This window comes from Podarcis filfolensis (genome assembly GCF_964270895.1).
Source record: "Podarcis filfolensis genome assembly, chromosome: 12".
NCBI classification, from domain to species: Eukaryota; Metazoa; Chordata; class Lepidosauria; order Squamata; family Lacertidae; genus Podarcis; species Podarcis filfolensis.
The window spans coordinates 21041133-21067830 of NC_139614.1; the positions used below are offsets into that span (position 1 = coordinate 21041133).

At 42.5% G+C, this 26698-nt stretch overlaps 1 protein-coding gene across 3 annotated transcripts; it reads right to left on the minus strand.

Annotated features, from left to right (window-relative positions):
• Window positions 1–37: 37 nt before the first annotated feature.
• OXNAD1 (oxidoreductase NAD binding domain containing 1) lies at window positions 38–26660 on the minus strand. 3 transcript variants are annotated; one of them, XM_083578174.1, is made up of 9 exons: window positions 26238–26428; window positions 25638–25981; window positions 19641–19786; window positions 17648–17711; window positions 15302–15408; window positions 8440–8581; window positions 4845–5087; window positions 3048–3156; window positions 38–2478 (listed from the first exon to the last, which is right to left on the minus strand). In XM_083578174.1, the coding sequence occupies exons 3-9, from the start codon at window positions 19760–19762 to the stop codon at window positions 2324–2326; spliced, it is 942 nt and encodes a 313-aa protein (XP_083434300.1). In that variant the 5' UTR covers window positions 19763–19786; window positions 25638–25981; window positions 26238–26428; the 3' UTR covers window positions 38–2323. The 3 variants fall into 3 exon arrangements, with proteins under 3 accessions (XP_083434300.1, XP_083434298.1, XP_083434299.1); XM_083578172.1 differs by lacking the exon at window positions 25638–25981 and having other exon boundaries at window positions 26281–26660; XM_083578173.1 differs by lacking the exon at window positions 25638–25981 and having other exon boundaries at window positions 26238–26458.
• Between the last annotated feature and the right edge of the window lie 38 nt (window positions 26661–26698).

Genomic DNA, 26698 nt, shown 5'->3' on the forward strand with positions numbered 1-26698 from the left:
ATTCCAGAGATGTTTATACCATAAAGATATACAGTAGTCAGATTTCTTAACGATTTAATACTTTAGCAGCTGCCACAATCCATGCCAAAAGTCCACTTCTCCCTTTCTGAAGTCATCATTTATAGAAGGCTTATGTGGGACTATCTGTGATAATCATACTGTGTGAATTGCTCTGACCAGTTGGCATCTCATTCATTTCACCTACAATAAGTATATTAGTCATTCCAAATGACTTGAAGAAACACAAGCGATTAACAGGAGTAACATAAGGAAGAAAATCAGGACACAGCAGATGGACTTTTAAAAATATTAAAATCTGACATTACAAACAAATGTAAGTTTAGTAGTCTGCGCTCACAGAATCTCTAACATTTTCAAACTAAATGGGATAAATAATCAGTTTCCAGCACTTAACAAGAACTAGCTACACCAAGAAAGACCACTAACATTTTGTAACCGAATGTATAAAAAATAAGACCACCCAACAAATTAGACCAAAGGTCCATCAAATCCAGTTTCCCCTACTGGCCAAACAAAAGCCTCAGTAAAGTCCAGAGGTGGGTATATAATGGTATACAATGACATATGACTCTCCAAATCTGGAAGTTATTATGACTAATAACCACAGATAGATCATCTGTAAATTTTCTGAATACCCTTTTGAAGTCATTTAAGCTAGTGGCTATGAAACCTTGTGACAGGGAGTTCCATAAGAGAATAAGCCTCTAGGCATTCAATCTAAATATATGAAGCGCAAATGGGCACTAGTGAGCCTACCTCCTTTGTTGAGGCGGTACACACCAGGCAAACTCACTAGTCAAATGACCAGGGCTGCTCTTTTAGTGTAATGCAAGAGTAAGGTAGGCCACTTCGAACTCATGCTGATAATGTGTTGGCTGGGGAGAGCTCCTGGCACGGTGTCTGTGAAGGGGCAACTGAATGCCGGATGGGCTACAGGAGGCTGTCAAAGCAGCAAAAGCCAACAAACAGAGATTGTAACTCTGTTTTAAAAAGTCCCCTTTCCACCAAAGCTGAACAGCAGGCAGCAGGCAGAAGTTCCCTTCCATTTCATGGAAAGGTAGTATGCTGACATACAGAATTCTACACGGAGGAAACAGAAAATTCATCAAGGTAATTAGGCTTATGCTTAAGCATTGTAATCCAAATCATGGTATCAGTTTAACTCCTTTGGTAGCTTCAAGGCATTTTACATAATTAGTTCCTAATTACCATGCATATGAAGTGACACAGCAGCCTTTAAATTAGCTGCTTTCCCCTTGGTTTATATAGAGTCATAAGGATACGATAGTCCTAGGGAGCTTAGCATACAGACCTGTTTACCCAGATTACTTAGTCCTGAACACCTCAGCTGGAAGCAAATCCCACATAAATCAATGGATTTTCCTTCCAAGTAATGGGTTTTCTTATGTTCTTCTCCATTATGATGGTACACTGCTGAAGACTTTTCACAAGAATAGCTATTTCATGAGCTCAGAATCCGGGATCTGAGTACGCTCGATTCCATGAGTTGTACTTCACACACTGTTGGCATACACAAGCGCACAGCAGCTGTATTTTCACCGCTACCCCCTGTGCTGCTTGTAATAACCCCCCATGAGTTAAAGCCATGGCTTTAAGAGGTCACTGAAGAAGCAGCATGCAATACCTAGAATGGGCAGCTAAAGTTTTGCTTATTTCAATGCTGCTGAGAAGACAAGCCATTTTTAAAGCAGACAGCGGGCTTGTCTCTTCAGCAGTCAAGAGATGAAACAAACTGAAAACTTATATTATTGAAACTTTTCAGCATATGATACAATTAAAAAAAAGTAAATAAACGTTTAAAAAAAGAAAAGAAAAAGGGAAAGAAAAAAGAAGGGGGTGGGAATACAAAGCCCTCTGTCAGAGGTAGATCTTACCCGTGTGCAGTTCTCTCTCAATATGCCTGAGTCTCCCCTTGGCCTTCAGCCCACGTCTGTCCCATCTTGTCCCAAACATTATAGTTATAATTAAAAGTTCAGAAAATGTGTAAGGAAATATATTATTTATTTTTAGAGGTTCACTCTCTCACACACCAGTTTGTCATGATAAAAAAATAAACACAGTACATTTTGTAAAGATAGGCTGGCCAGGTTTATAATAAGTTAACATAATTTCATAGATAAAGATCTCATTGGGGCAAAGGGAAAAGAACATTTTTTGCAAACTCTCAGCATTCATCAGTGTGTATATATTATAGTATATGTATATATATATATGTGTGTGTGTGTGCGCGTGCGCGTTTCATTTTCTTTCTTTTTAATTTCCACTGAAGAACTGCTGTGTGCTACCACCACTTTTCAAAGAAAATTTTATCTTGAGTCACACCAAGGTTTGCTAGCACTTTGGAGATGGATTCAATCATTGCAGGTGGACCACAGATATACCACAAAGTATCCGTGGAGACATGTTTTTCTAGATCATCTGCAGATATTCTTCCTTCTAATACAGAACACAAGAAATAAGGGAAATTATGAAGCTATTTAATAACTCAAAAGAAGAAACCACCATTATTCAACAACTAGGTCTGTTTCAGCTATGTGGGGCAGTTTACAACAAATTTACTGCAATTTTTAGTAGATTTATTGTTTAAGACAAAGGTCTGTTCTCCTTAATAGTAAACCCCAGGAAGAAGCCAAAATTTTTGAGCTGTCACATAAGGTGAAACAAGATCAAGTTAATTACTACCAAGAAAAATATAAAGTTGTAGGGAAAAAATGGTAAATGAGAATTAGGAGACACAAGATCACTGAATGTAGCAGAGAAGCTGTCCAACTTTGTGTATGATATTCTCACTTAGGTTGCAATCCCATGTAAACTTGCCTGGGAGAAAGCCCATTGACAACAGTGGGAATTACTTTTGAGGAAATACAACAGGGATTACAGAGACTCCTTATTAAGTCTCGGATCAGAATTATGTACATGAAAAGGCAGCCAGAGAATCAAATTGAGTTATGTCCCCTTAATGCTAACTCACAATGCAGTAAATACTTTTAATGTACAGTACATACCCTTGATGTAAGGCTGAAGATTTTCACAGATTGGTGAACTCTGCTTGGTAACATGGAAACTGCATGTGATTCTTCCAGGAAATGTGTTCGTCAAACCAAGGATATGTTTCTGGAATGCGAATGATATTTGCTCAAGCCACAGCCCAATAAATCAAAGCAGATGCTTAGTCCCAACCCCACAGATTTGAAGACGAGTGTAAGAACACAGTACTCTGTTCAAGCAAAGGATAATGGAACTTTCTCATCTCCCAGCCCAAGAGAGCTGGGGAATACTTCCTACAATGCCGTCAAACATACAAATAAGCTTTTGGGAGACGGCCACTCTTTTTCTGCCCCACTCTCGTGAACGTTTCTCCTCCTTAGCGCAGTTGCAGATGCGGAGGGAGGAAACACGTACATGTGACCTGGCAGCAGGGATGAAAAAGGAAGATGGAAACCTTGGCAGGAGAACATGACTTCTCATGCCCAGTGGGAAAGAAATGCCCCTCCCAGACTCTGTTCAACGTCTCCACAGGCCACTGCCTCTGGAGCGAAGGTCTGAAGGGCAGCTAGAGGAGGAGGAGGAGCAGCAGCAGCAGCTCGTGTCTGGAGTGGCCTCCCTTGTCTGGCCTTCATACTCCAATGGCTGCTGTCAGATGGCTGTTGCGGTTACTCGAGAGTAACCAGGCAGGACTCCAACCTGTCTTTTACAGGCTTTATTTTGGTGCAAACTATTTACACTGAGGGACGCGGGTGGCGCTGTGGGTAAAACCTCAGCGCCTAGGACATGCCGATCGCATGGTCGGCGGTTCGAATCCCCGCGGCAGGGTGCGCTCCCGTTGCTCGGTCCCAGTGCCTGCCAACCTAGCAGTTCGAAAGCACCCCCGGGTGCAAGTAGATAAATAGGGACCGCTTACTAGCGGGAAGGTAAACGGCGTTTCCGTGTGCTGCTCTGGTGCCGGTTCGCCGGAGCAGCTTCGTCACGCTGGCCACGTGACCCAGAAGTGTCTGCGGACAGCGCTGGCTCCCGGCCTCTAGAGTGAGATGAGCGCACAACCCTAGAGTCTGTCAAGACTGGCCCGTACGGACAGGGGTACCTTTACCTATTTACAGTGAAGAGCCCCAAAGCTCATGTCTGGCTCAATCGCCAGCAGAATCCAGGAGTGGTCATCTTTTGGACCTCCCCCAACATAAGTTTTGTTACCCCCAACCTTCTCCTTCCCTCTTTGCGCCTTAGACTACTGCACAGGATGGGCGAGGTTTCCCTCCTGTCCGGCTTGCCCAGGAGCGGTGTTAAGGCTCCCACCAGTATCCTCTGGTCCTTGCGCCTCCTCCCCGGAAGAGGAACTGCTTCACAAGGTTTTCGGAGGCTCCCTGTAACACAACTGCCCTTCTATTTCTGGCCTCTGAGCCGATGGCAGTTCCCTGACAGCTGCGTTGACTGAGGAGTGGCAGACTAACCGCTTCTGCCAAGGGAGGAGAGGAGTAGGCAGCAGAGACCGAGACCAGCTACCTCAGCAAAGGATGCCCCTCTCTCTGCTCATCTCTACCCAATCAGTCTCAGAGCTAACCCAAGCAAACTCTGGGGTAAAGCAAATGATGGATATATATTTTTGTGTGTTATGCATGTCCCTCTCTTTCCTCCCTGTCCCTGTCCCTTTCCCTTGTGTGCTGTTTTTTGTTTGCTTTTTTTTAGTTTGTAAGCCTGCAGGTAGGGGCTATCTTGTTTTAATTGATTGCAAGCTGCTCTGGGAGCCTTTTGGCTGAACAGCAGGGTACAAATGCTCATCACCATCACCATTATATAATGCAACCTACCCTAAAGAGCAGCTCGTGAGTGTTTTTTGCACAATAGAACAGATTTGCCGTTCCCATTTTGTAGCCAGATCCTTTGTTCTCTCGAGTTCTTTGAAGGTCTGCGACATGGAGCAGTATAGAAAATAAGGGGTTAATTCCAACTCCGCCAGCTACAAGCACGAGGTTTGCAGGGGCATCGGCAGGTTGAGGATCAAAGAAGAAGTTGCCTCCCACTCGCAAGGCCACCTCTGAGCCAAGTGTACACTAAGGGAGGAGAGAGAGAGAGAGAGAGAGAGAGAGAGAGAGAGAGAGAGAGAGAGATTTAAGGGCTTGAAAGTAAATCAGACAGGGCAGTATCCGAAAAGCCACTCCTACATGCCTCCCGGTTGAAGAAAAAGTTAGATTATTCTAATACACACATTCTCCAAAGTTAAGAATGTCATTTGGCAGATTGCTCCAAGTGATAACGATATATGGTTACATTCTTCCTCCGATTCCACGATACTGGCTTAAAACAAAGGAGTGTGATGTTCAGAGAACATGGGACCGCAAGGAAGGGATTCGAAAGTCCCAGGAGTTGAGCAGCTGTATTTTTAGATGAATGCTCCCAAGAGGAATGTTAGAGAGTGGGAAGAAATTATTCTGCAGTGGTAATGGGTTTTTAAAAGGAAATGCTGTCCGTGCTCTCCAAAAAAATGTAACAAGCAAGCCTGCATTCATTTCAGTGTTTAGCTTACAATCATATCAATCAATCTTTGCAGCTGTTATGGTGACATGGTAGCCAAAAAGGGTTACCAGTCACAGACACACAGGAGTGGATTTGGGATAAAAAAGTGCACACACCCTTTCCAGGGAAAATCAAATTATGCAGAGTAAAATCTGGACTGACACAGCTCAGGTCAACTTGGGTCACGTCTTTAAGTAAGCACTATGTGGAATGACCTCATGGGGGGGCAGATGAACTATATGAAAGTTGTTTTTAAAGATATGGCCAAAAATTTGTTGAACATCTTGTTTAAAAAGTTAACATTTTCTAACTACTGAAAGTGGGAGAAGTCAAAAGAAAATTTAATATTGTCATGTTGGACTCAAGCACTGAAGTAGTTGGTTGGGATTCAATAGGCATAGCACAAGTGGAAGCAGAAATTGGGGAACTGTCCCCTGCATCAGCAAATAAATTTCCACCTCTTCTGCAACCCACACCATTCTGCAAAGCCCCCATGCGTTTTCAGGGATTCTGGAAACTGCATATGGGGGCGGGGAGAAAAGCCCTGTTGCATGACTGAAACTCTGCACACAGGGGTTCAGATGCCAAGGTTCCCCACCTAATAAAACATCAGAAGTGGAAACACTCCCAGAGAATCAGTGAGGCTAAACATGTTCTACTTGCACACAGAAAGGGGAATAAAACTGAACAGTACTGTGTCCTTCTACATCTTGCATTAAAAAAGTACTCTGAAATTTATAGTTATATATTTGTCTGCATACACAATAAAATTTGCTCAGATTAAGACACGAGCCCATTAGACATGCAAACTAGGCCTTGTCTACCATTCAATGATTTTTAAACCAGTCCAGCCACTCTTTTTATAGCTATTTTCAAATGCACAGTACATACCCCTTAAAAAAAATTTAAATATCCCAAAGAGTTAACAATAAAAAGCATAATAAAACGATAGATATATAGATGATAGATAGATAGATATAGATGATATATAGATGCCTTACTGCTACTAAGAGATTCAAAACCACTTATTGTTTAGATCTCACAATTCACTACATAATTTAAGAAAAACGTACCACAGAATCATATGCAATGGAAATATCTAAGATTAGTTGCATTGGCTCTATAATCATTCCACATTTTTGTTAAAAGACATAGGCTTGCAATCTCTTCAGATGACAGTGTTCATTTTAGGGATACAGATGCCCAGTTTAAAAGCTAAAAATTGATACAACATAGATTTTTTTTAATAATAAAAAACCTTGAATAATAATCAGCAATTCTAGATCACCATTAATCCCAGTGTCTTGACATGCTCCCCCCAGAACTAGCTAATGCCTTTAACTGCTTTCAGTGCTGTGCCACTATGAATTTAATTTAAAAAATTAAAGTAGGGAAAGGAAGGAAGGAAGGAAAACTCCTAAGAGATGCCTCAGAGGCAGATAATTATGAAGTTAGGTTCTGAGAGGTCCCTAATGAGCAACAGGGAAATCAATAGGAAATCTCCACAAGGATTTGTATTAGCATGTGTGGTCCAGTAACACTGGCTCTATACTTCTCCAGAACATCTTTCAAAGTGAGTTATTTTATTGAAACTCCAATGGCGCATGAAACTAACCTATTTAAGAACAGTAGGAGCACTTTTTATGGTCACATGGTACCGGATGGATTAGGGCCCACTCGGGGATGCTTTTTGCTCAAGTGATCAGACGGCATTGATTTTACACTGAAATGTTAGTCAACAAATACAATGTCAGCGAGAGAGAAGCATATTTCTCTTGACTCCCAACAGCACAAAAGCCCCCAAATAAAAAAAATGACATTCTCTTGAAGCGTGCTTTTATGAAAGATGCCTTGCTTGCCCCGATTAGCGGCCCAGAGATGTTTCAAGTATGATATAACTAAACAAACATAACCACAGTTAAGTGTAGCTCCAGATCACCACAGCAGACCTGTGTATTTGCTCTGTTAAAGAGACTTGTGTTTGACAGGAGTCCACATGTCTTGACACCAGTCACTTTACTTTCTGGTATTTCCATGCTGCAGCAGATAAAACAGATACAAGCTTATATACAGGTCAGAAGCCTATATCTGCCCTTTCTCCTGGCAAATGTCCCAAGCCAGTGCGGTGTAGTGGTTAAGAGCGGTAGTCTCGTAATCTGGTGAACCGGGTTCGCGTCTCCGCCTCTCCACATGCAGCTGCTGGGTGACCTTGGGCCAGTCACACTTCTTTGAAATCTCTCAGCCTCACTCACCTCACAGAGTGTTTGTTGTTGGGGAGGAAGGGAAAGGAGAATGTTAGCCGCTTTGAGACTCCTTTGGGTAGTGATAAAGCGGGATATCAAACCCAAACTCTCTCTCTCCCAATTTTTTCCCCTTCAGAATTGCACTTTTACTATTTGCAAATCTATGTCACGTCTGTGTGCCTGGTCACCTGCCAATTTGCTTTAACAAAAGCTAAAGGTGGCTATTTCACAAACCAGTCCCAAGGCTCCTCACTCCCAGCATACTGGACCAGACGCACAGAGGAAGGAGAACTGTGTGTGCAATTGCATAAATTTAGTTTTGAAAACTGGGTTGCGTTAAAAAGGTAAAGCTTTCAATTCAAGGAAAAGGAAATGCTTTTGCAGAGAAACTACACCTATCCTTTGAAGGAGGAGAAACCTTTGTAGGAGAACTTTAAGCTCCCACCGCAGCCTGTGACAAGGAGGTACAAAACTGAAATGAAATTTGACTTGAATACTAGTCTGGGCAGACTATTAAAAGATTGTTGTACAGTGTCATTCACCTGAAGATCTCAAGGGGAGTTATAACAGTTGAAACAGTGGAATAATTTTTAAAACAACACTAAAAAATGAGGACAACTAACAGCACTAAGTAGCTTATAAATACCTGAGTGTGAACCCAATGAGCAGGAGGGTGTGTGGTTCGCTTCACTGCTAGTTCCAAAACTCCCTCTTGCTGCAGCAGACCAGGACTTGAACATATTGAGAATCCACCAACTACAGCAACTCCAGGTATAAAGAAGTCTACCCTGTGAGAAAAAACAGATTCAAGAAAAAAAAGTCCTCCACTCAGTGTCTTCTAAAGCAAATTTCTTTTTTATCCTCCATTTAAAACTAAAGTTCCAGTTTGCTATCTCTTCAACTTTGTAATGTAGTTTTATTTATTAGCACAAGTTTGGAATGTATCCTACACATTATTTGTTTTCTGGTTCCAGTTTACAAAATGCCACATAATAATAATGATCAGAAGGGAGGGCCGCTGGAGCTGACAGTTTCATCAATGGAGGGAGGAGGCGAATGGTAGTTGGTCCCAGCCAAGCCAACCTAATGGACCTTGCAGTATTACCTGCCCCTCAGGTGCAGCCAGATAGAATGGCTGATTGCTTCTGTAGTGATGTATAATTGAAAGGAACTTATTGATGTAGCACAGATTGTATTAACACCCCATCTTTTAGCCTTCTGGCGATCTCCCAAGGAGACGGGTGTGTACAGACCCAAGTGTGGTATGCATTTTACTCTGTAAAGTCAAGTTGACACTACTACGTTCATTCAGCTACAGAAGTCTGCTTCCACATCATGATCAACCATTCCGGATGAGTTAAGTTCAAAAGGCGAATTTTTCACCATGTTGCCAAAATCAACACTACTCAATTATTTTTCCAAACCAGCATCTAGGAGGAGCGGGGAGCTTTGAATGTTAATTTTTTTTTACATACAGGAGTTCACGGATTATGAAGTCTAGTTACCTTGAGGTCAAAAAAAGACCCTTTATAAATGATACTTTCCAAGCTGCATTATAGCACCCTCTAGTGGCAAAATAATTCACCTGCTAAATGTTAACACTATGTGTTTGAACAGTTTAATTTAGTACAAGTTGGGCAGGGTGTTTAAACCTGTGACTGTATTTAGTGCCCTACTTGCTTGGGTTTTGTTCAAAAGCTAGTACTTCATTAAAAACGACAACCCCCATCCCCTCTGTGAGGACAAATACTCTTCCCAATTATCACTGGAATGCCTCAAAGCTGCTCTTGTGCAAATTTGCCCGTTGACACTTTACCAATTCCATAAAGGCAGGAGCTAGAGAGCTTATTTTCACTAGCTAATCCACAATCTCATTTTAAGAAATCTCCTCCATTAGAGTGTGTATATGTGCATACTTTGGGTAACTATTATATAAAATAATATTTTTTAAAACCCTCTGAGGTCCTACTCGTGGAAGGTTGTACTTATGTGTGAGAGGGACCTTGTAGCAATTAGTACCAGTAAAAATGAATAACCCACTGAGATGAAAGAAAATGCAGTAAAGGGCACCAGTTTGCTGGTATAACTAAAGAAGCAATACACATTTTGAAGTACCAAATGTTAAGTTAAAAAGAAAATAACTGCATGTTTAAACCCCTATGAATATACCTCAGCATTGTAAAGCAACAAAGCCACCAAAATGATCTATAAAAGATTTAAGACCGGTTCTATTGTACAGAACCGCAGTGGTGTTACAATGGCATGGTTCGCACATTACATTAAACCATAGTTTTAAACAAACCATGGTTTAATTTCAACTACCAGCCTGGTGGTACACACTACTCAAATGCTCTTGCTGCACCGTAGAGAAAACAAATCAGAGTCTGTCTTGTCGTTGCCATGCAAAGCCAGGCTTGTTTCTCCCAAACAAACCATGAATCCGGGTTTAGACAGCACAACAAACCAGACTCTGGCTTGTTTTATGAGCAGTGCAGCAGGAGAGAAGGACCATCACAGTGCACATTCCTCACTCACATTAATCCATAGTTAACTTTAAATAGCCAAATCGGACCATTAAAGCAGCCTTGGGAGAATGAGAGCCTATTTAAAATATGACAATGACCAAACTGAGGTTGCTGAAAAGCACCTGCCCACCTAGATGCTCCAGAATCTTGCTTCAAGAGGCTCTTACCCTGTGCATCAAACCCTGTGTTTGCCTACGACAGTGCTAAACAGAGGAAGCAAGACCCATTTAGTCTTATTAAGATACTGCAGTGTAAGTTGACTGTGAAACAGTATCAAGCTTAAGCAAATTCCCTAACAGTTAACCTGCTAGACTGTATCACGGAAGCTCTTCACTAATTACAGATACCAGCAAGAGCTTGTAACATATCCCACACAGAAAGCTATAGATATTGTATATAATTGCATGCACATAAATGATATTTATATGCATTTATTCATAATTAAACCTAACAAGTGCTATATAAAACAGGCTATCAACCCAAGATGAACAGAAACCTGATTAGGAGGGGAGGAAAGTGGTTCCTCATAATATATGCTGGAACGCCTCCCAAGGACCATTAAAAATCGCTTTCCTTTCAAATGTCCCCCCCCCACGTGCATTTCATGATTGGTATCTGCTTTCCCTGCTCTACGCACAGCCTGTTGCACAGCCTTTAAAACAGAATCTATGTGCAGAAACGCATTTCTGTGTCAACCTCTGCGTCCGGGGCAAACAGTTGCACAATTTTTCATGAAAGTCAACCACAAGGTTCCCCTTAACTTGAATGGAGTTGGGCTCCTCCCTTTATTTACATGAAGCTGTGTATTACCCAAGCATAGAGGTTAACGCTGGGATTTTGTAAAATCTTTCAGGGCACCCGAGAACCTCTACATTTTAAAGCCGGCAAATTGGCAAGGACTACGGCTACTTTGTGTGATCCGATCCTTATGTGCTTGGATACTTAAGGCTGCAATCCTGTGCATGCTTCTGGGAGTAAACGTCACTGACAACCATGGGACTTACGCATGCAGATGATTGCATGGTGAGAAAATCAATATGAATGGACTTTCTCCCCAATGCCTGCAAGAAACCTGCAAGCAAGATCCAAGCACAAGAGCGCTCTCCCCTCATTGGGTTTCTGGCGACTGGTACTCAGAGGCATTATTGCCTCTGGCCCTGAAGGCTAAGCGGAGCCACTGATAGCCTGATCCTCTGAGAATTTCTTTTAAAGCTTTGCAAGTTGGTGGGCCATCACTTCCTCCTGTGGGAGTGAGTTCCAGTGTTCAACTATGCACCGTGTGAAGAAGGGCTTTCTTTTACATGTCCTGAATCTTCCAATATTCAGCTTCATTGGCTGTTAATGAGTTCCAGTGTTATGAGAGCAAAACCCATCTCTATCCACTTTCTCTATGTCACCCATACATAATCATATGAAGGGACGCAGGTGACCACTGAGTCTCTTGGGCTTGCCGATCAGAAGGTTGGCGGTTCGAATCCCCATGATGGGGTGAGCTCCAGTTGCTCTGTCCCAGATTCTGCCAACCTAGCAGTTCGAAAGCATGCGGGTACAAGTAGATAAATAGGTACCGCTGTGGCGGGAAGGTAAACAGTGTTTCCATGCGCTCTGGTTTTCCTCACGGTGTTCCGTTGTGCCAGAAGCAGTTTAGTCATGCTGGCCACGTAGCCCAGAAAGCTGTCTGCAGACAAACGCCGGGTCCCTTGGCCTGAAAGCAAGATGAGCACTGCAACTCCAAGGTTGCCTTTGACTGGACTTAACTGTCCAGGGGTCCTTTAAAGGTAAAGGTAAAGGGACCCCTGACCATTAGGTCCAGTCGTGGCCGACTCTGGGGTTGTGGCACTCATCTTGCTTTACTGGCCGAGGAAGCCGGCGTACAGCTTCTGGGTCATGTGGCCAGCATGACTAAGCCGCTTCTGGTGAACCAGAGCAGCGCATGGAAATGCCGTTTACCTTCCCGCCAGAGTGGTACCTATTTATCTACTTGAACTTAACCATATGGATATTTTATCGTGTCAACACTTACTTACCTTTTCTCTAAACTCAAAAGGCCCAGGCGCTGCAACCTTTCCTTGCTCCATCCTCTTGATCATTTGGGCTTATCTTTTCTGAACCTTTTCCAAGTCTACAATATCCTTTTTGAGGAGAGGTGACCAAAAATGCACACAGTATTCCAAAGGCGGTTGCACCATAGATTTGTATAACGGCAACTTGAGTTTGGATCAGGCTGCAGTCTTAGTTTGGTGCCAAGGCTATTAGGAAGATGCCGCCCACCTACCCACCATGCCACAAGATATCCCATCTTCCGGTTTTTCTTTGTGGATTATAAAATCCATTCAGGAAAGACTTGAAGAACAAAACCCCACACTGGGCAAAATATTCCTGCATTGCAGGGGGTTGGACTAATGACTCATTTGGTCCCTTCCAACTCTGCAGTTCTATGATTCTATGAAACACCAACATTCATATTGCTTCTTCAATCTTTATGGCAGCCCTGTGTTTAATCATTCACCTACTCGCCATAGGTGACAAGGAACTGCATGCAAGTGAGTAAGTGGGCTAGCAGAAGAGGGATGGAGTGCTTTGTGCCTCCTCTACACCCAGTATGGAAACCACGTGGGCTTCCAGTGAAGGGAAGCTCTTCTTCCATAGAAATGCAGCAAGCATCATCTGTTAGCCCCCCAGGCAGACTAATAAACATGTTTCTGGGCCCGTAAACTTTGCAGGCTTATTTACAAAGCTGCTTAAGAAGGTAACAGTTGTTAAGTCAAACAGCAGTGCAGTTTTATAATAAGTAGGCTGGAAAGTTTAAAGCAAAATAAGAATAGTATCTTTCACTATATATCTCCCTAGACTACTACTCAAGAGAGACTGAAGCATGCAACAATCTAAGAAATACTGCTATGCAGATTCTGGCAAGCTGCATCTGTGATGCTAGACATATCTTCGAAGTAGGCATATCTTGAACAAAATACTAGCTCCTTGGAAGTGGCTATGTGACTTTTATATTATGCAAAGGAGTTGTGCATGTTTGCATTACGAAGAGAAACCCTGCCACTTCATTACAAAAGTAGGCCGATTAACCTTTTCTCTCGTGGCCTAGTTCTTAGTATCTCTCATTAGAACACAATCATACTTATGGGCTGCACTGGCAGAAAGTTAGCATGCCAAACAGAATTAGAATACTTTAAAAGGAAGATAATGAAAAAAGTAATTATAATTACAGAATTCAGTTTTCAGTATGATAATTACCAAAACATTTTTGAAGGGTAAATGTTTTTCCAAGAACCAGCAAGCACAAATTTAGTATGCATCTGTGCACATGTGCAAAGGCTGCTGCAAATTGCTCCACAAACATGAATTATTGCAATCAACATCTTGTTTTCTTGTTCTAAATGTAAAAGGCTGCAAAATTAACACTGAACTAGTTGCTCATGCTATTAGCATCCTATCAGATAAAGTTTGATTCCTATGAAACCTGTTCACCAGATGAAGCAACAAAAATAAAGAAAAAAGGGGGGCTGGGAGGGCAGGAACTCCCCAACCTGACAAGCACAGAATCCAATTCAGACTATGAATGAATTGTCCAGAGAAAAAAACTCAAAGATCCTGAAAGCATCGCACAATACACCCCGAACAACTAATTCTAATGTGCACTGTTCAATAAGGAGACCAAAATTGTGAATTGGATCCGAGGAAATGGGAGCAGAAGGAAAATAATCATTAGTCCTTTTCTAACAAGATTTTTCAAAACAGCTTGCACAAAACTACAGTAAGAGTCCAGGATGGTTCGTATGCTTCCACGTCAACATGAAGTTTTGGAAGTTCTTATAAATGTGGACTAATGTATTTGGATTCAGCTTCACTTCTCTTGTGCGATGCTCTAGTGTGCAGTGTGTGTAAAACCCTGTGCAGAAGCATATCTTTAGATCCAGCTGTTCCCAGGATCCAAAGAGCTCTTGGTCAGACCACACCTGGAATACTGTGTCCGACTCTGGGCACCACAATTTAAAAAGGATGTTGACAAGCTGGAACATGTACAGAGGAGGGCAACCAAGATGATCAAGGGTCTGGAAACTAAGTCTTATGAGGAGCACTTGAAGGAGCTGGGTATGTTTAGCCTGGAAAAGAGGAGACTGAGAGGAGATATGATAGCAACCTTCAACTAGCTTAAGGGCTGTCACATGGAAAAGGTAACATGCTTGTTTTCTCCTGCTCTTGAGGAACCAACGAATTCAAGTTACAAGAAATGAGATTTGGACTAAATATTCGGAAAAACTTTCTGACAGTAAGAGCTGTTCAGAAGTGTAACAGGCTCCCACGAGAGGTGGTGGACTCTCCTTCCTTGGAGGATTTTAAGCAGAGGTTGGATGGCCACTGTCATGGGTGCTTTAGCCGAGATTCTTGCATTGCGGGAGGTTGGACTAGATGACCCTTGGGTGCCTTCCAACTCTATGATTCTATGAGGCATGCACAGGGCATTCCCTGTGAAGCTGCTGACTTTCTCATTCTTTGAGCAGTGGCTTCCCACATGCTGTAATGCAACCTGCTTTTGAAAGTCTTCAAAAGCGGTTTCTCCTGCAACACGTGGCGATATTAACTAAAATCATTTGCAACACGCACAGAAAGCACTCTGTCGCCCAGGAGATTTATATGTGGAGTGCGCTTTTGGAATTCTTAAGATACAGCTCTCTCAGGAAAAAATGTAGCACAAAGCGACAAATTGGGGCGATGCAAAAAGAGTTATAATTGAGGTTTATTCTATTTGATGAGCAGGGGCATGTTTTCCATGGAGATAAAATTTGGACAAATTCCCAAACCACTTTTACCAGCTGTTTCATAGAAAGCCGAGAAGAGGAAAAGCCCATGTCTCTGTGAATACAGAAGCTGATTGCTTGGATAAATTTGCAAAAATGTCTTGAAAAATTAGGCTTGCCCTCAAAAGTTTCCCCTCTTGTTTAATAAATCCAGAAGAAGGAACTTTACCATTGTCCTGCTTTAAAAGTAAATTCTTTATCTGTGACTACCAGACGGAGCCGTTTAACTGTTTCAGATTCGCTGGTGATTCCACACACTTCTGCTTTGGAAATGATCTAAAAGACAAAAATCACTGTTACCAATACCACCACTACTGTTTCAAGAAAGCATCTCAACATTTTCAATAGTGAGAATATCCCACGTGCTGAAACCTCCTCCAGTCATCCATCACCAATATTGAAATGAGACAACTAGGAGTCTCAATCCTACCCCCCGTTCTACAATGACTCAAACATCTACAGAACAACCCTCAGCGTGCTAATGCAGAAGTAAATCTCACTATGTACAGTGGGGCTTATTTCCCAGCAAGCGTTTAGGAGTGTAGCCTTGCAATTCTTTTATTCCCAAGGATTAGGAATTTCATTCTGATGCCTTTCTCTCGCTAAATCCCATAAACTTGGGGGGCCGGGGCTCTATGAATTTAAGATCTCTGCATCACTGTGTTCTTCTATGGATAGGAAACCGAGTTTGTTGGTGGTCTAATTGGGAATAGTGGGAATTTATTTTAAGTTTATTTATTATAATAATAATAATAATTTATTATTTATACCCCACCCATCTGGCTGGGTTTCCCGAGCGACTCTGGGTGGCTCCCCACAGAATATTAAAAACATGATAAAACATCAAAGATTAAAAACTTCCCTAGACAGGGCTGCCTTCAGATGTCTTCCAAATGTCAGATAGTTGTTTATTTCCTTGACATCTGATGGGAGGGTGTTCCACAGGGCGGGCGCCACTACTTAGAAGGCCCTCTGTCTTCCTCCAATAAGTTCTGGGCAGCTGCCCCCTCTCCCATTTTAACTTCATAGCAACACAATGAAGTAGCTTAGGCTGAGAAATGTTAAATTTCATGCAACATCCAACCATTGGGCTTTGCACCGTTGCTGCTCCTGACTGTGCCACTTAACCAAACCAGAGTCTGGCTTCTTCTACTGTAATGTCTGAGCCCAGGCTCTTGCACCAACCACAAGCCCTGACAAGCCTAGGTTTGCTTGACTCCACCTTGTTTCTTCCCCCATGTGACACAGTCAGGAGAAGGAGTGCAGCAAGGCACCTGTGTTTATTAAACCATACTTTATTTCTAACTATGGTTTAAATTTGTGTGCAAACTGGGCCAGTGACTGATCCAAGGTCAGCCAGCAAGCTTCATGGCTGCATGGGGCTTTAAACCCAAGTCTTAGTCAAACACTAACCACTATACCATGGGGCTCTCCAAAGGCCTCAGTCTAGATCATTCTTTAAATCTGCTGCGTTTTCCTGACTTTTACAGCCTGCACACTCTAAACTACTATTTGGAATTATTGTGTTCACTACAGATACTTTAATATTCTGAAAAGCCAGGTTCTTCAGATGACTCGTGCAGGTCCAAAAGTACAGAGATTTTAAAAACAAAACCAAACCGTACCCAAACCAACACCATAATCTCATCAAATTCCAGCTATGACTCTGTCATTTCCCATCCAGCAGGATTGGCGTCTAACAAATGTAATGTAACCAAGCTACATTTTAATTTGAAACACATGGCAGGAAATGAATTTCTCCCTAAAAAAATATTTGAACATGTCTACTGTCCAGTAAAACAACAGGACACTTGCCAGTTAAAAGCTAACACACTTTTTTCTTTATAACTTTAATAGACAATGTCAAACAACAGCAACGAAAGAACAGTCACGCTAGTTAAATCATTTACGGCTTTCATGCTAGCCCCAGTGAAGCCCCAGGGTAGGAAATGACTAGCCTTACCCTGTTCACATTAACCTGTGACCTAATCTGCGGACAAAAATATTATAGCCATGACTAGATCCTGCATGTAAAGTTGTTATGGGAAACAGGTTTGAGCTAGAGCTAAGAAGCAGAATAGGACTGTCCCTCATTTCCCTTCATACTCCTCCAGCACAGTCATGAGGAGTCTGGGAGTTTTTGCTTCCGTTTTTCCTTAACCGCAGCTTGTTGTTTTGTCTGACCTGACAAACTGTGTTAATGTTGACTACTGCTTGTTAGAAACAAGCCATCTTGAAGCCGTATAATCACAAAAAGATGATAAACGAAACAGAATCACAGAGAATAATAATAATAACAATAATTATTTATTTATTTATTTATTTATTTATTTATTTATACATACCCTGCCCATCTGGCTGAGTTTCCCCAGCCACTCTGGGCGGCTCCCAATCAAGTGTTAAAAATAATACAGCATTAAATATTAAAAACTTCCCTAAACAGAAGGGCCAAGTCTCAACCAAACTTATCCAAGTTCTTTGGCACATGGTAGATTTCAAGCTGTATGATACCAACCTCCTGTCGAAAGTCATGTGCTGTTCTCTCCAGATGATCTGGCTTTCTTTTTGATTTCATGTTGCTTTGAATGAAAGACAAATTAAGACCGTCATTACCCAATTTTATTGTACTGTATAGCTTAAATAAAAAAGCTCATTGAAGACCTGTTTAAAGTTAGGATTCAGTTGCCGCTAGTCACTAGGAGCAAAACTCTTAAGGCCAAGAACAGAACTGAGCTGCCAGAAGAGACAAAGTCTGTCAAATCCAGCACTGTTTCCAACAGTAATCATCATTATGCCTTTGGAAGTCAACAAATATATAGGCAGTGGGCATTTTGTGCCTAGGGTCTAATATTCAGAGGTATAGAGCATGGGTAGGCAAACTAAGGCCTGGGGGCCAGATCCAACCCAGTCACCTTCTAAATCCAGCCCACGGATGGTCCGGGAATCAGCGTGTTTTTACATGAGTAGAATGTGTCCTTTTATTTAAAATGCATCTCTGGGTTATTTGTGGGGCCTGCCTGGTGTTTTTACATGAGCAGAATGTGTGCTTTTATTTAAAATGCATCTCTGGGTTATTTGTGGGGCGTAGGAATTCATTCATCTCCCCCCCCCAAAAAAAATATGCCGGCCCCCGACAAGCTCTGAGGGACAATGGACCGGCCCCCTGCTGAAAAGGTTTGCTGACCCCTGGTATAGAGCTTCTGAATATGGAGCTTCCATTTAGTTATCACGGTTCATAGACTTATCATCCATAAGATTTTCTAATCTTCAACGTCTGTATGAAGATGATAGGAGAGTTTATCCAGGGATTTGTTTCCAAGTACTTAATGAGTATCTGGAAACAATAATGGGATGACTGAGGGCCAATAAACTGACAAGACGGAGGAGGTACTGTTGGTGGGCAGCTCCTGAATCTAGGAGGTGGTTGGACAAACTGTTATGGGTTGCCTGAAGCACGAGTGCATACTCCGAGATCAATCTTTGAAGTTCCAAATACAGTGGTACCTCAGGTTAAGTACTTAATTCGTTCCGGAGGTCCATTCTTAACCTGAAACTGTTCTTAACCTGAAGCACCACTTTAGCTAATGGGGCCTCCAGCTGCCTCCGCACCACCAGAGCACGATTTCTGTTCTCATCCTGAAGCAAAGTTCTTAACCCGAGGTAATATTTCTGGGTTAGCAGAGTCTGTAACCTGAAGCGTATGTAACCCGAGGTACTACTGTACACTTTTTTGAGCTGCAGATGATTCAGCAGCTACGGCCATTCCTGGACCTTGTTACGGTGATCCACACCCTGATAACCTCAAGCCTGGATTACAGCAATGTGCTTTACACATGGCTGCCTTTGAAAATGGCTTGGAAACGGCAACTGGTGTCGAAGGCTGCCAACCGATTACTGAGCAGCATGCCATTTCAGAGTCACCGTAACACCTATTCTCCACAATCTGCACTGCCTTCCTGTTCACTTTTAAGCCCGTTTTGTTGCCATGAGCTTTTAAAGCCCTAAATGACCCAAATATTCATCTCCTGCCATGTGCCAGCCCAGCCACTGAGATCTCTGGAGGAAAACCCTCCTGGGGTGCCACTGCCAGCCGAGCCCCAAGGGGTGGCAACTCAGTTGAGGGCCTTCTTGGCTGCAGCATCCTCTGTGAAACACCAAGTCTCTGGAGGTCCATCAGTGATAATATTTACTCCAGTTTCACTTAGTGTTAAAAATGTATCCCTTCAAGCTTTCTCGAGGTGGTCACCAATTAGGTTCTGGAAAAATGGACTTGTAGAAGACTCTATGGGATTGTTTCCCATATGCTGCTGTTTTAAGGGTGAATATGTTTTTTTGGTTTAATTTGCTCTGCTATGCTATGTAAATGACAATGTGATTTGCGAACCCCTCGGGGCTTTTCGAAATTAAAAGTGACATATAAATTTAAAGAAATGTAATAAATGTATTATGGGGATATTTCCATTTCTCTCAACATGTATTTTAGTATTTAGAGGACACAAACATCTTACCCATTTACTGTGCAATAACATAGCGCCGCATGTTTCAGATGTAAGATAGAAGAACAAATGGGAAGAACTCCAGCAGTACTTCTCAGCAACGGAGGAATAGCAAAAACAGCAGCACAGACCATAGTGTTCTCTAGTCTTATAAGCACCTGCAATTTAAAAAAACACAGCACAGTTAACAATTGTAGTTTTCTTTAAGTTTTTTGGAAAGCTTGATTTTTCAGTTTCCTAAAATACTTGTTCAATTAGCACGTATCGACAATTGTGTCAAACAGCAGACCTGCACAATTCTAAGGAGAAAAAAATAACATCTTTTCCAAATATTTAAAAGAGGAGTTACCTATCACAAAAAGTATGTTGCTGGCTTGGTGATTTAAGTGAAATGAGCTCATTCCTGGACAAGTGCTGACATCACAGAAACTTTCCATGAAACAGGCACTCACATCATAAACACATCTCTCTCTCAGACTACAGCTGCTTCAGTCAAAGACACCTAACCAGAAGACAAGATTCTTCTCATTACTATATGTGTCTCTCCAAGTTAACAAATGCCCTTTAGGGAATGTGTTGATGTACTACAAGCCAGTGTGTGTGTGTGTGTGTGTGTGTGTGTGTGTCTGTGTGTGTGCACGCGCGCGCAATGGAACACAAGAACTGGGAGAGGACAGGCCAGGGAGTAAGACCACTGAATATTCTTGAACACAGAGGCAAACCCAATTAAATGCTAGCAACCACTGCTTCATGTCACCCTTTCTGAGGAGATGGAGGCTCCTGAATGGCAACTATCCTTTTATTTACATGTTTTTTAAAATCATTAAGCTGAACATTTTAGGCTAACATAACTTTAAGTGCGCCCTTCACTGCAACCCCATCTTTCTCTTCATCTCTGTGCCACAACCCCCAGAGGGCTGTGAAATTGGGGGGGGGGGGGGTAAATGCATTATCTGGGCTCCAGGTTCTCACAACTGGTACAAAGAGTTATTTTAGGAAGCATCATATAGCTCGGATTTGGGTTCTTGGCACAAAGATTTCACACATGAAAATGCATATCTAGCATGTATGCTTTCATCATAAAACACTGAGCGATGCATGCTAAATCCAGTGTGTTTTCAGAGCCACCACTAGAGCAGATGAGGCTAATTCAATAGAGAAGCACACAAGAACTACCACATGGAGATGAATCAAGGCCAGTATTCCACCTCTTACTAAAACAAAAACCAAGTCCTTGAGGATTCATAGTACAGGTACTAATGGAGTACTCAATTCTTCTTTTTCATTTTTAAAGATTATACATAATTATTACTACAGTGGTACCTCGCAAGACGAATGCCTCGGAAGACGAAAAACTTGCAAGACGAAAGAGTTTTTCGTTTTTTGAGTTGCTTCGCAAGACGATTTTCCCTATGGGCTTGCTTCGCAAGACGAAAACGTCTTGCGAGTTTGTTTCCTTTTTTCTTACAACCGCTTGAAGAGGTGCAGTTGCGACTGACCGAGCTTCGCAAGACGAAAAACCGCGCAAGACGAAAAGACTCGCGGAACGAATTAATTTCGTCTTGCGAGGCACCACTGTATTACTATATATTTCTACGCCACCCATCTAGCTGGGCATCCCCAGCCACTCTGGGCGGCTTCCAGCAAAATACAAAAAATAATAAAATGTCAAACATTAAAAACTTCCCTAAACAGGTCTGGCTTCAGATGTCTTCTAAAAGTTGTGTAGTTCTTTGACATCTGATGGGAAGGTATTCCACAGGGAGGGTGCTACCACCAAGAAGGCCCTCTGCCTGGTTCCCGGTAACTTTACTTCCCACTGTGAGGGAACCTCCAGAAAACCCTTGGAAGTCGACCTCAGTGTCCAGACTGAATGATAGGGGTGGAGATGCTCCTTCAGGTGTCCTGAGCCAAGGCCGTTTAGGGATTTAAAGGTCAGTACCAACACTTTGAATTGTGCCAGTGAAGATCCTTTAAATATTTGTTTAAAAGTCATTATGATTTCTGCCTTGCAAATTATCTGGGGAAGGGCATTCATGAGTGCTATCACCAAGAAGGCCCACTTCTGGGTTGTCACCAGATGACAATCTGCTGGCCATGTAATAACCAAGGGTCTTCTCAGAAGCTACTCCAAGAAAATTAATAAGTGCACACACAATGTAATAAATGTATGAACTAGGAAATAGTCCTAGCTCTTAAGTAGGTTGTGTACTGTCTAACTTGTATTATGCTAAAAAACAAAGAAACAAAAAACCAGCTATAGCTTCTTTTATGGTGTTTTTGGCACAGCCTCCCTGAAAACGAGCCCTCAGATGTTAAGGACTCAATCCTCTTCACTTTTAGAAAAGCTCCACTAAGTTCAATAGCACTTAGTGCAAAGCCAACATGCTTAAGATCACAACATTTGTATAGTGTTTCAACTCACAGCTTTATAACACAGACACAACTACTGCATTTAATATTCCACTCTTTTTGTTGTCTATTTTTAAGTGTGTTACGTGCACAGCAATAGTTTGTATAGGCCTTTACAGCTGCAACATGCTGTACAACACCTTTTGTGTCTACTAGTGACATCTGCTGGTGGCTAACCTCTCTGACTTTAAGAAGCAATACCCCCCCAAAATCCCAAATGTTTCTTTCCATGACATTAAGGAGGTAGTTTAGAACCACTTCAAGAACCAAGATGAGGTTTCTCTTCTGTATGATTTAGCTCCATCCCTGTGAACTTTGATATACACATGTATTAATCTCATTATGTCATTGGGAATAGCTTAGTAGTTGACTCCTTGACTCCTTAAAGTCATCAAATCTCCAGAGCTCTCTTATAATGTCAACACATTTGGCTAATAAAACAAACAAACCTGTTCAGTTCTCCCCCACATTTTCCTCTCTCTCTCTCTCTCCCATGAATGCTGGCAGCTTTCACAACACTTTGTTACAGATATATTCAAACACAGGTGGGGATGTATATACATTTATCAGCATTTCTGGGCACATGTGGATGCTAAATTAAATAAGCAGGGACAAAAGATACTGGCTCCGCAAGTTAGCTAAAATCATTACAATCTTGCTATACATTTGCAAGAATGCTTGGTAGATCGTATAAAACAACAGTATTCATTTTCTAAGATAAACGCTGAACAGAATCCTATTCTTCTGCCTGGATTTTACGATATGTGAAACTAGAGTCAACTAATAGGTAATTCAGGTTGCAGTTCCATATACATTTTCTTGAGAGGATTGCTCAGTTGATTAGAGTATGGTGCTGATAACACCAAGGTTACAGGTTTGATCCCCAAGGAACAACTGCATATTCCTGAATTGCAGGGGGTTGGACTAGATAATCATCAGGGTCCCTTTCAACTCTAGGATTCTGCAATTCTAAATTCCATTGACTTACTCCTATGTAGACATGTATAGAATTGCACTGTCAAAGAATAATCCAACATCTGTGCTCAGGCTCAATACTGATGTAATGGTGTTAATCTCAAAATCATGACTACAACAATGGAGCTGATTGGGATCCATATATTTCTTGCCTCACCATCCTCCTTTCATCTCATGCATAAATCTTCCTTTCCTTGGTGCAACATTACAACTATACCAACTGTGGTCTGAGCATGGTTATCTTGAACAGTGATGCATTATGGAGTCTGAAAAAGGAAGAGTGGGGGCAAACCCATGCAAAAGGAGGGATAAGATACTCATGATTCCAATGCATGCTAAAAATCTCCTAACCATAGATAGCATATTGTGAGCATTATATCTGTCCTGGGCATCAGAGAAAGCAAATGAACAATGTACTATGGATGCATACATAGAAAAATATTTGTTTCACTTGTGGGAACGTAGTGTACATATTGCTCAACACTAAGTATCTTTACTCAGGATAGACCCCACTGATTTCAATGGCGCTTACTCATAAAGAAATTTCTACAGGATTGCAGGCTAAAGTAACACATCTCAATGACTGTGTTCTGGTTGCAGACAGCCATCTTTTGTACTATTTTTCAGTTTTGCAAAGCCCTACTTGTTTGCATCAAAATGTGACAAGATGCAAGAGAGGGTCTGCCAAATGAAGTCACTTGAGAGGTCTATTTTAAATAATGGGAAACAAATATATTGGAAAATAAACCTGCCAGATGTCAAGGTAAGATATGATCAGAGCCTAAACATTTTCCAGAGACAGTCAGAACCTTTCTGGTACAGATGCATTTGAGAACTACAACTGACTAGGTGAGCTGTGTCTATTTTTTAAAAATAATAATGTTCTGATTCTATGTTGGGTGTGCTCAGTTAGTTTAGTTTTCAGGCTACAACTTTCCACAAAGCTATTTTGCAGCCCAATCCTATGTATGTCTACTCAGAAGTACATCCCTGAGTTTATACACACACAAGTGTGTGTGTGTGTGTGTGTGTGTGTGTGTGTATGTGTGTGTGTGTGTGTGTGTGAGAGAGAGAGAGAGAGAGAGAGAGAGAGAGAGAGAATGAGTGCAGCCTTAACACCAAACTTTGAACTGAACAGATGCATCTTATCTGAAATGATACCACAGCACTCATGTATCTCTTATGTTTGGACTAATTTTGACACCTGAAATGGCTCATTAACAACTATGACTGACAAGACACTGAAAATGATCTGCCATCAGGCTGAAATGTAGGCAAGAACTACTTAAACTTAACCAACCTACAGTTCCAATTTTAAGTTTACAGCCCACCTGGAGGACAAATCACTCTTACTAAGGGAGATAAAAGAGGCTCTTCGTCAAATACTGACTCATCCCTCAAAGTTTTCCTGAAGGCAAACACAATAAAAGCTATTCACAATGCCATACTTTACAAACACAAAGTGCTTTTTGAACAGGGAGTGGGGTATGTGAAAAACCCAGCAATAACCACAAAGAGTGCCAATAAATACCAGCTTCGGCAGGAGTGGCCAGAAGCGGGGCACCAATTGCCTTCAGGATCTGATTGGCTACTGAGGCAAGAAGAATGATGGACTAGATGGGAGAGCCAGTATGGAGCACTTAGAACCAGGTTCAAATCCCCACTCAGCTATCCCCTTCATAAACTATCTTTCTGCCTAGCCAACCTCACAGGGTTGTTGTGAGGATAAATTGGGGATGGGAGGAAAGGGGTAAAAAAACCATGTAAACAAACAAACAAACAAACAAACAAACAAACAAACAGATGGATTGACCTACAGATTGACACAGCAGGGTTCTTCTTGTGTCAGTGTGGGGGAGAAGGGGGAAAGGAAAGCTTTGTCTGAAAGAGCCTGTGGCAGTGTAGTGGTTAATGCCTGTCCGGGACCTGGGAGAGACCAGGATCCAAATTCTAATAACAATAATTTATTACTTATACTGTACTCAGTGCTTTTTTTCAGGGGGGTACTCAAGGTTACGCAGTACCGGCACCTCTCTTTGTTGTTGTTAAAAAGTGTGGCACTTACTGTAACAACTTCATGGTGAGTACTGGCACCGACAGTCATATCTTGGAAGTTGAACAGAATCCATTCCAGCAGTCTGTTTGACTTCCAAAACGTCTGGAAACCAATGTGTGGCTCCTGCAGCCAATAGGAAGCCACTGAAGCCCTATTGGACGTTCGGCTTCCAGAAAATAGTTCACAAACCAGAACAGTCACTTCCGGGTTTGCGGCGTTCAGGAGCCAAAACGTTTTAGAACGTTCACAAACCAAGGTATGACTGTATTTTCCTAGGGGAGAAAAGCATTGCTTATACTCCACCCATCCAACTGGGTTGCCGCAAACCTTCTGGGCAGCTTCCAACATAATATAAAAACACAGCGAGACAACAAACTTAAAAACGCTTCCCGATACAGGACTGCCTTCAGATGTCTTCCATTGTCCCTCCAGACAAACAGAAAATTTATTACTATTTATACCCCCGCCCATCTGACTGGGTTTCCCCAGCCATTCTGGGCGGCTTCCCAAACATATGAAAACACAATAAAACAACAAACATTAAAAACTTCCCAATACAGGGCTGCCTTCGGATGTCTTCTAAAAGTTCTGTAGTTGTTTATCTCCTTGACATCTCATGGGAAGGCGTTCCACAGGGCGGATGCCACTACCAAGAAGGCCCTCTGCCTGGGCCCCTGTCACTTCACTTCCTGAAGTAAGAGAAACTGCCAGAAGGTCCTCGGAGCTGGACCTCAGTGTCTGGGCTGGACGATGGGGGTGGAGACGCTCCTTCAGGTATACACTCTTCATGGGCTACCAAGCTTCCTGGGTGACCTTGGGCCAACAATTCACTCGCTCGCTCTGTCCTACCTCACGGGGTTGTTGTGGGGGGTGATTATGGGGCGGGGAGACTCATGTACGCCACCTCGAGCTCCTCGAGTAAAAAAAATGGTGGGATATAAATGCGATATAATAAGCACATCCTAAGTAAAACCCAGTGAAAGTGTCCCTGAAGCACAGCTGTCAACTTTTCCCTTTTCTTGCGAGGAATCCTATTCGGAATAAGGGAATTTCCCTTTAAAAAGGTGAAAAGTTGACAGCTATGCCCTGAAGGGGCTTCGCTCCGGCGTGACAGGGCGCGGGTTGCCACCGCCTCATTACTCCTGCGGGTCCCTTTTCAGACTCACCCGCCTCTCGCGGGGTCCAAAAGGGCGAAGGGAGGCGACTTACTCCCCCCGCAGACTCCTCAGGACGCGTCGCCCGGCCTAGCGAAGGCCTCAGCTTAACAGGCCCAGTCACGAGCAACCGGCACCCGCACCGCCACTTCCTCTCCGGCACAACAACGGCATCTTGCGAAGAGGGGGCGGGAAGCCAAAGTCCGCCGCTATGATTTAGGCACTTCCGGCCCAGTATCGGAACTCGCTTTCCCGCTCTTATGAAAGCGTAGAAGGGCTTCACCATAGAGACTCAGAGGGGCAGAGCGACGTCACTCCGCTCTCGAAGGCGGAAACAGTAACCGGGTGCTTCGATCTCACGTGCAGCCGATATAGGTTTTTTCCATATCTTCCGTCCATGTGTTGCTCTAGGGTGCACTCGATCCACGATTGGTTTCCAAGACATCGCGAGAGTGACTTCGTTCGCTTTTTTC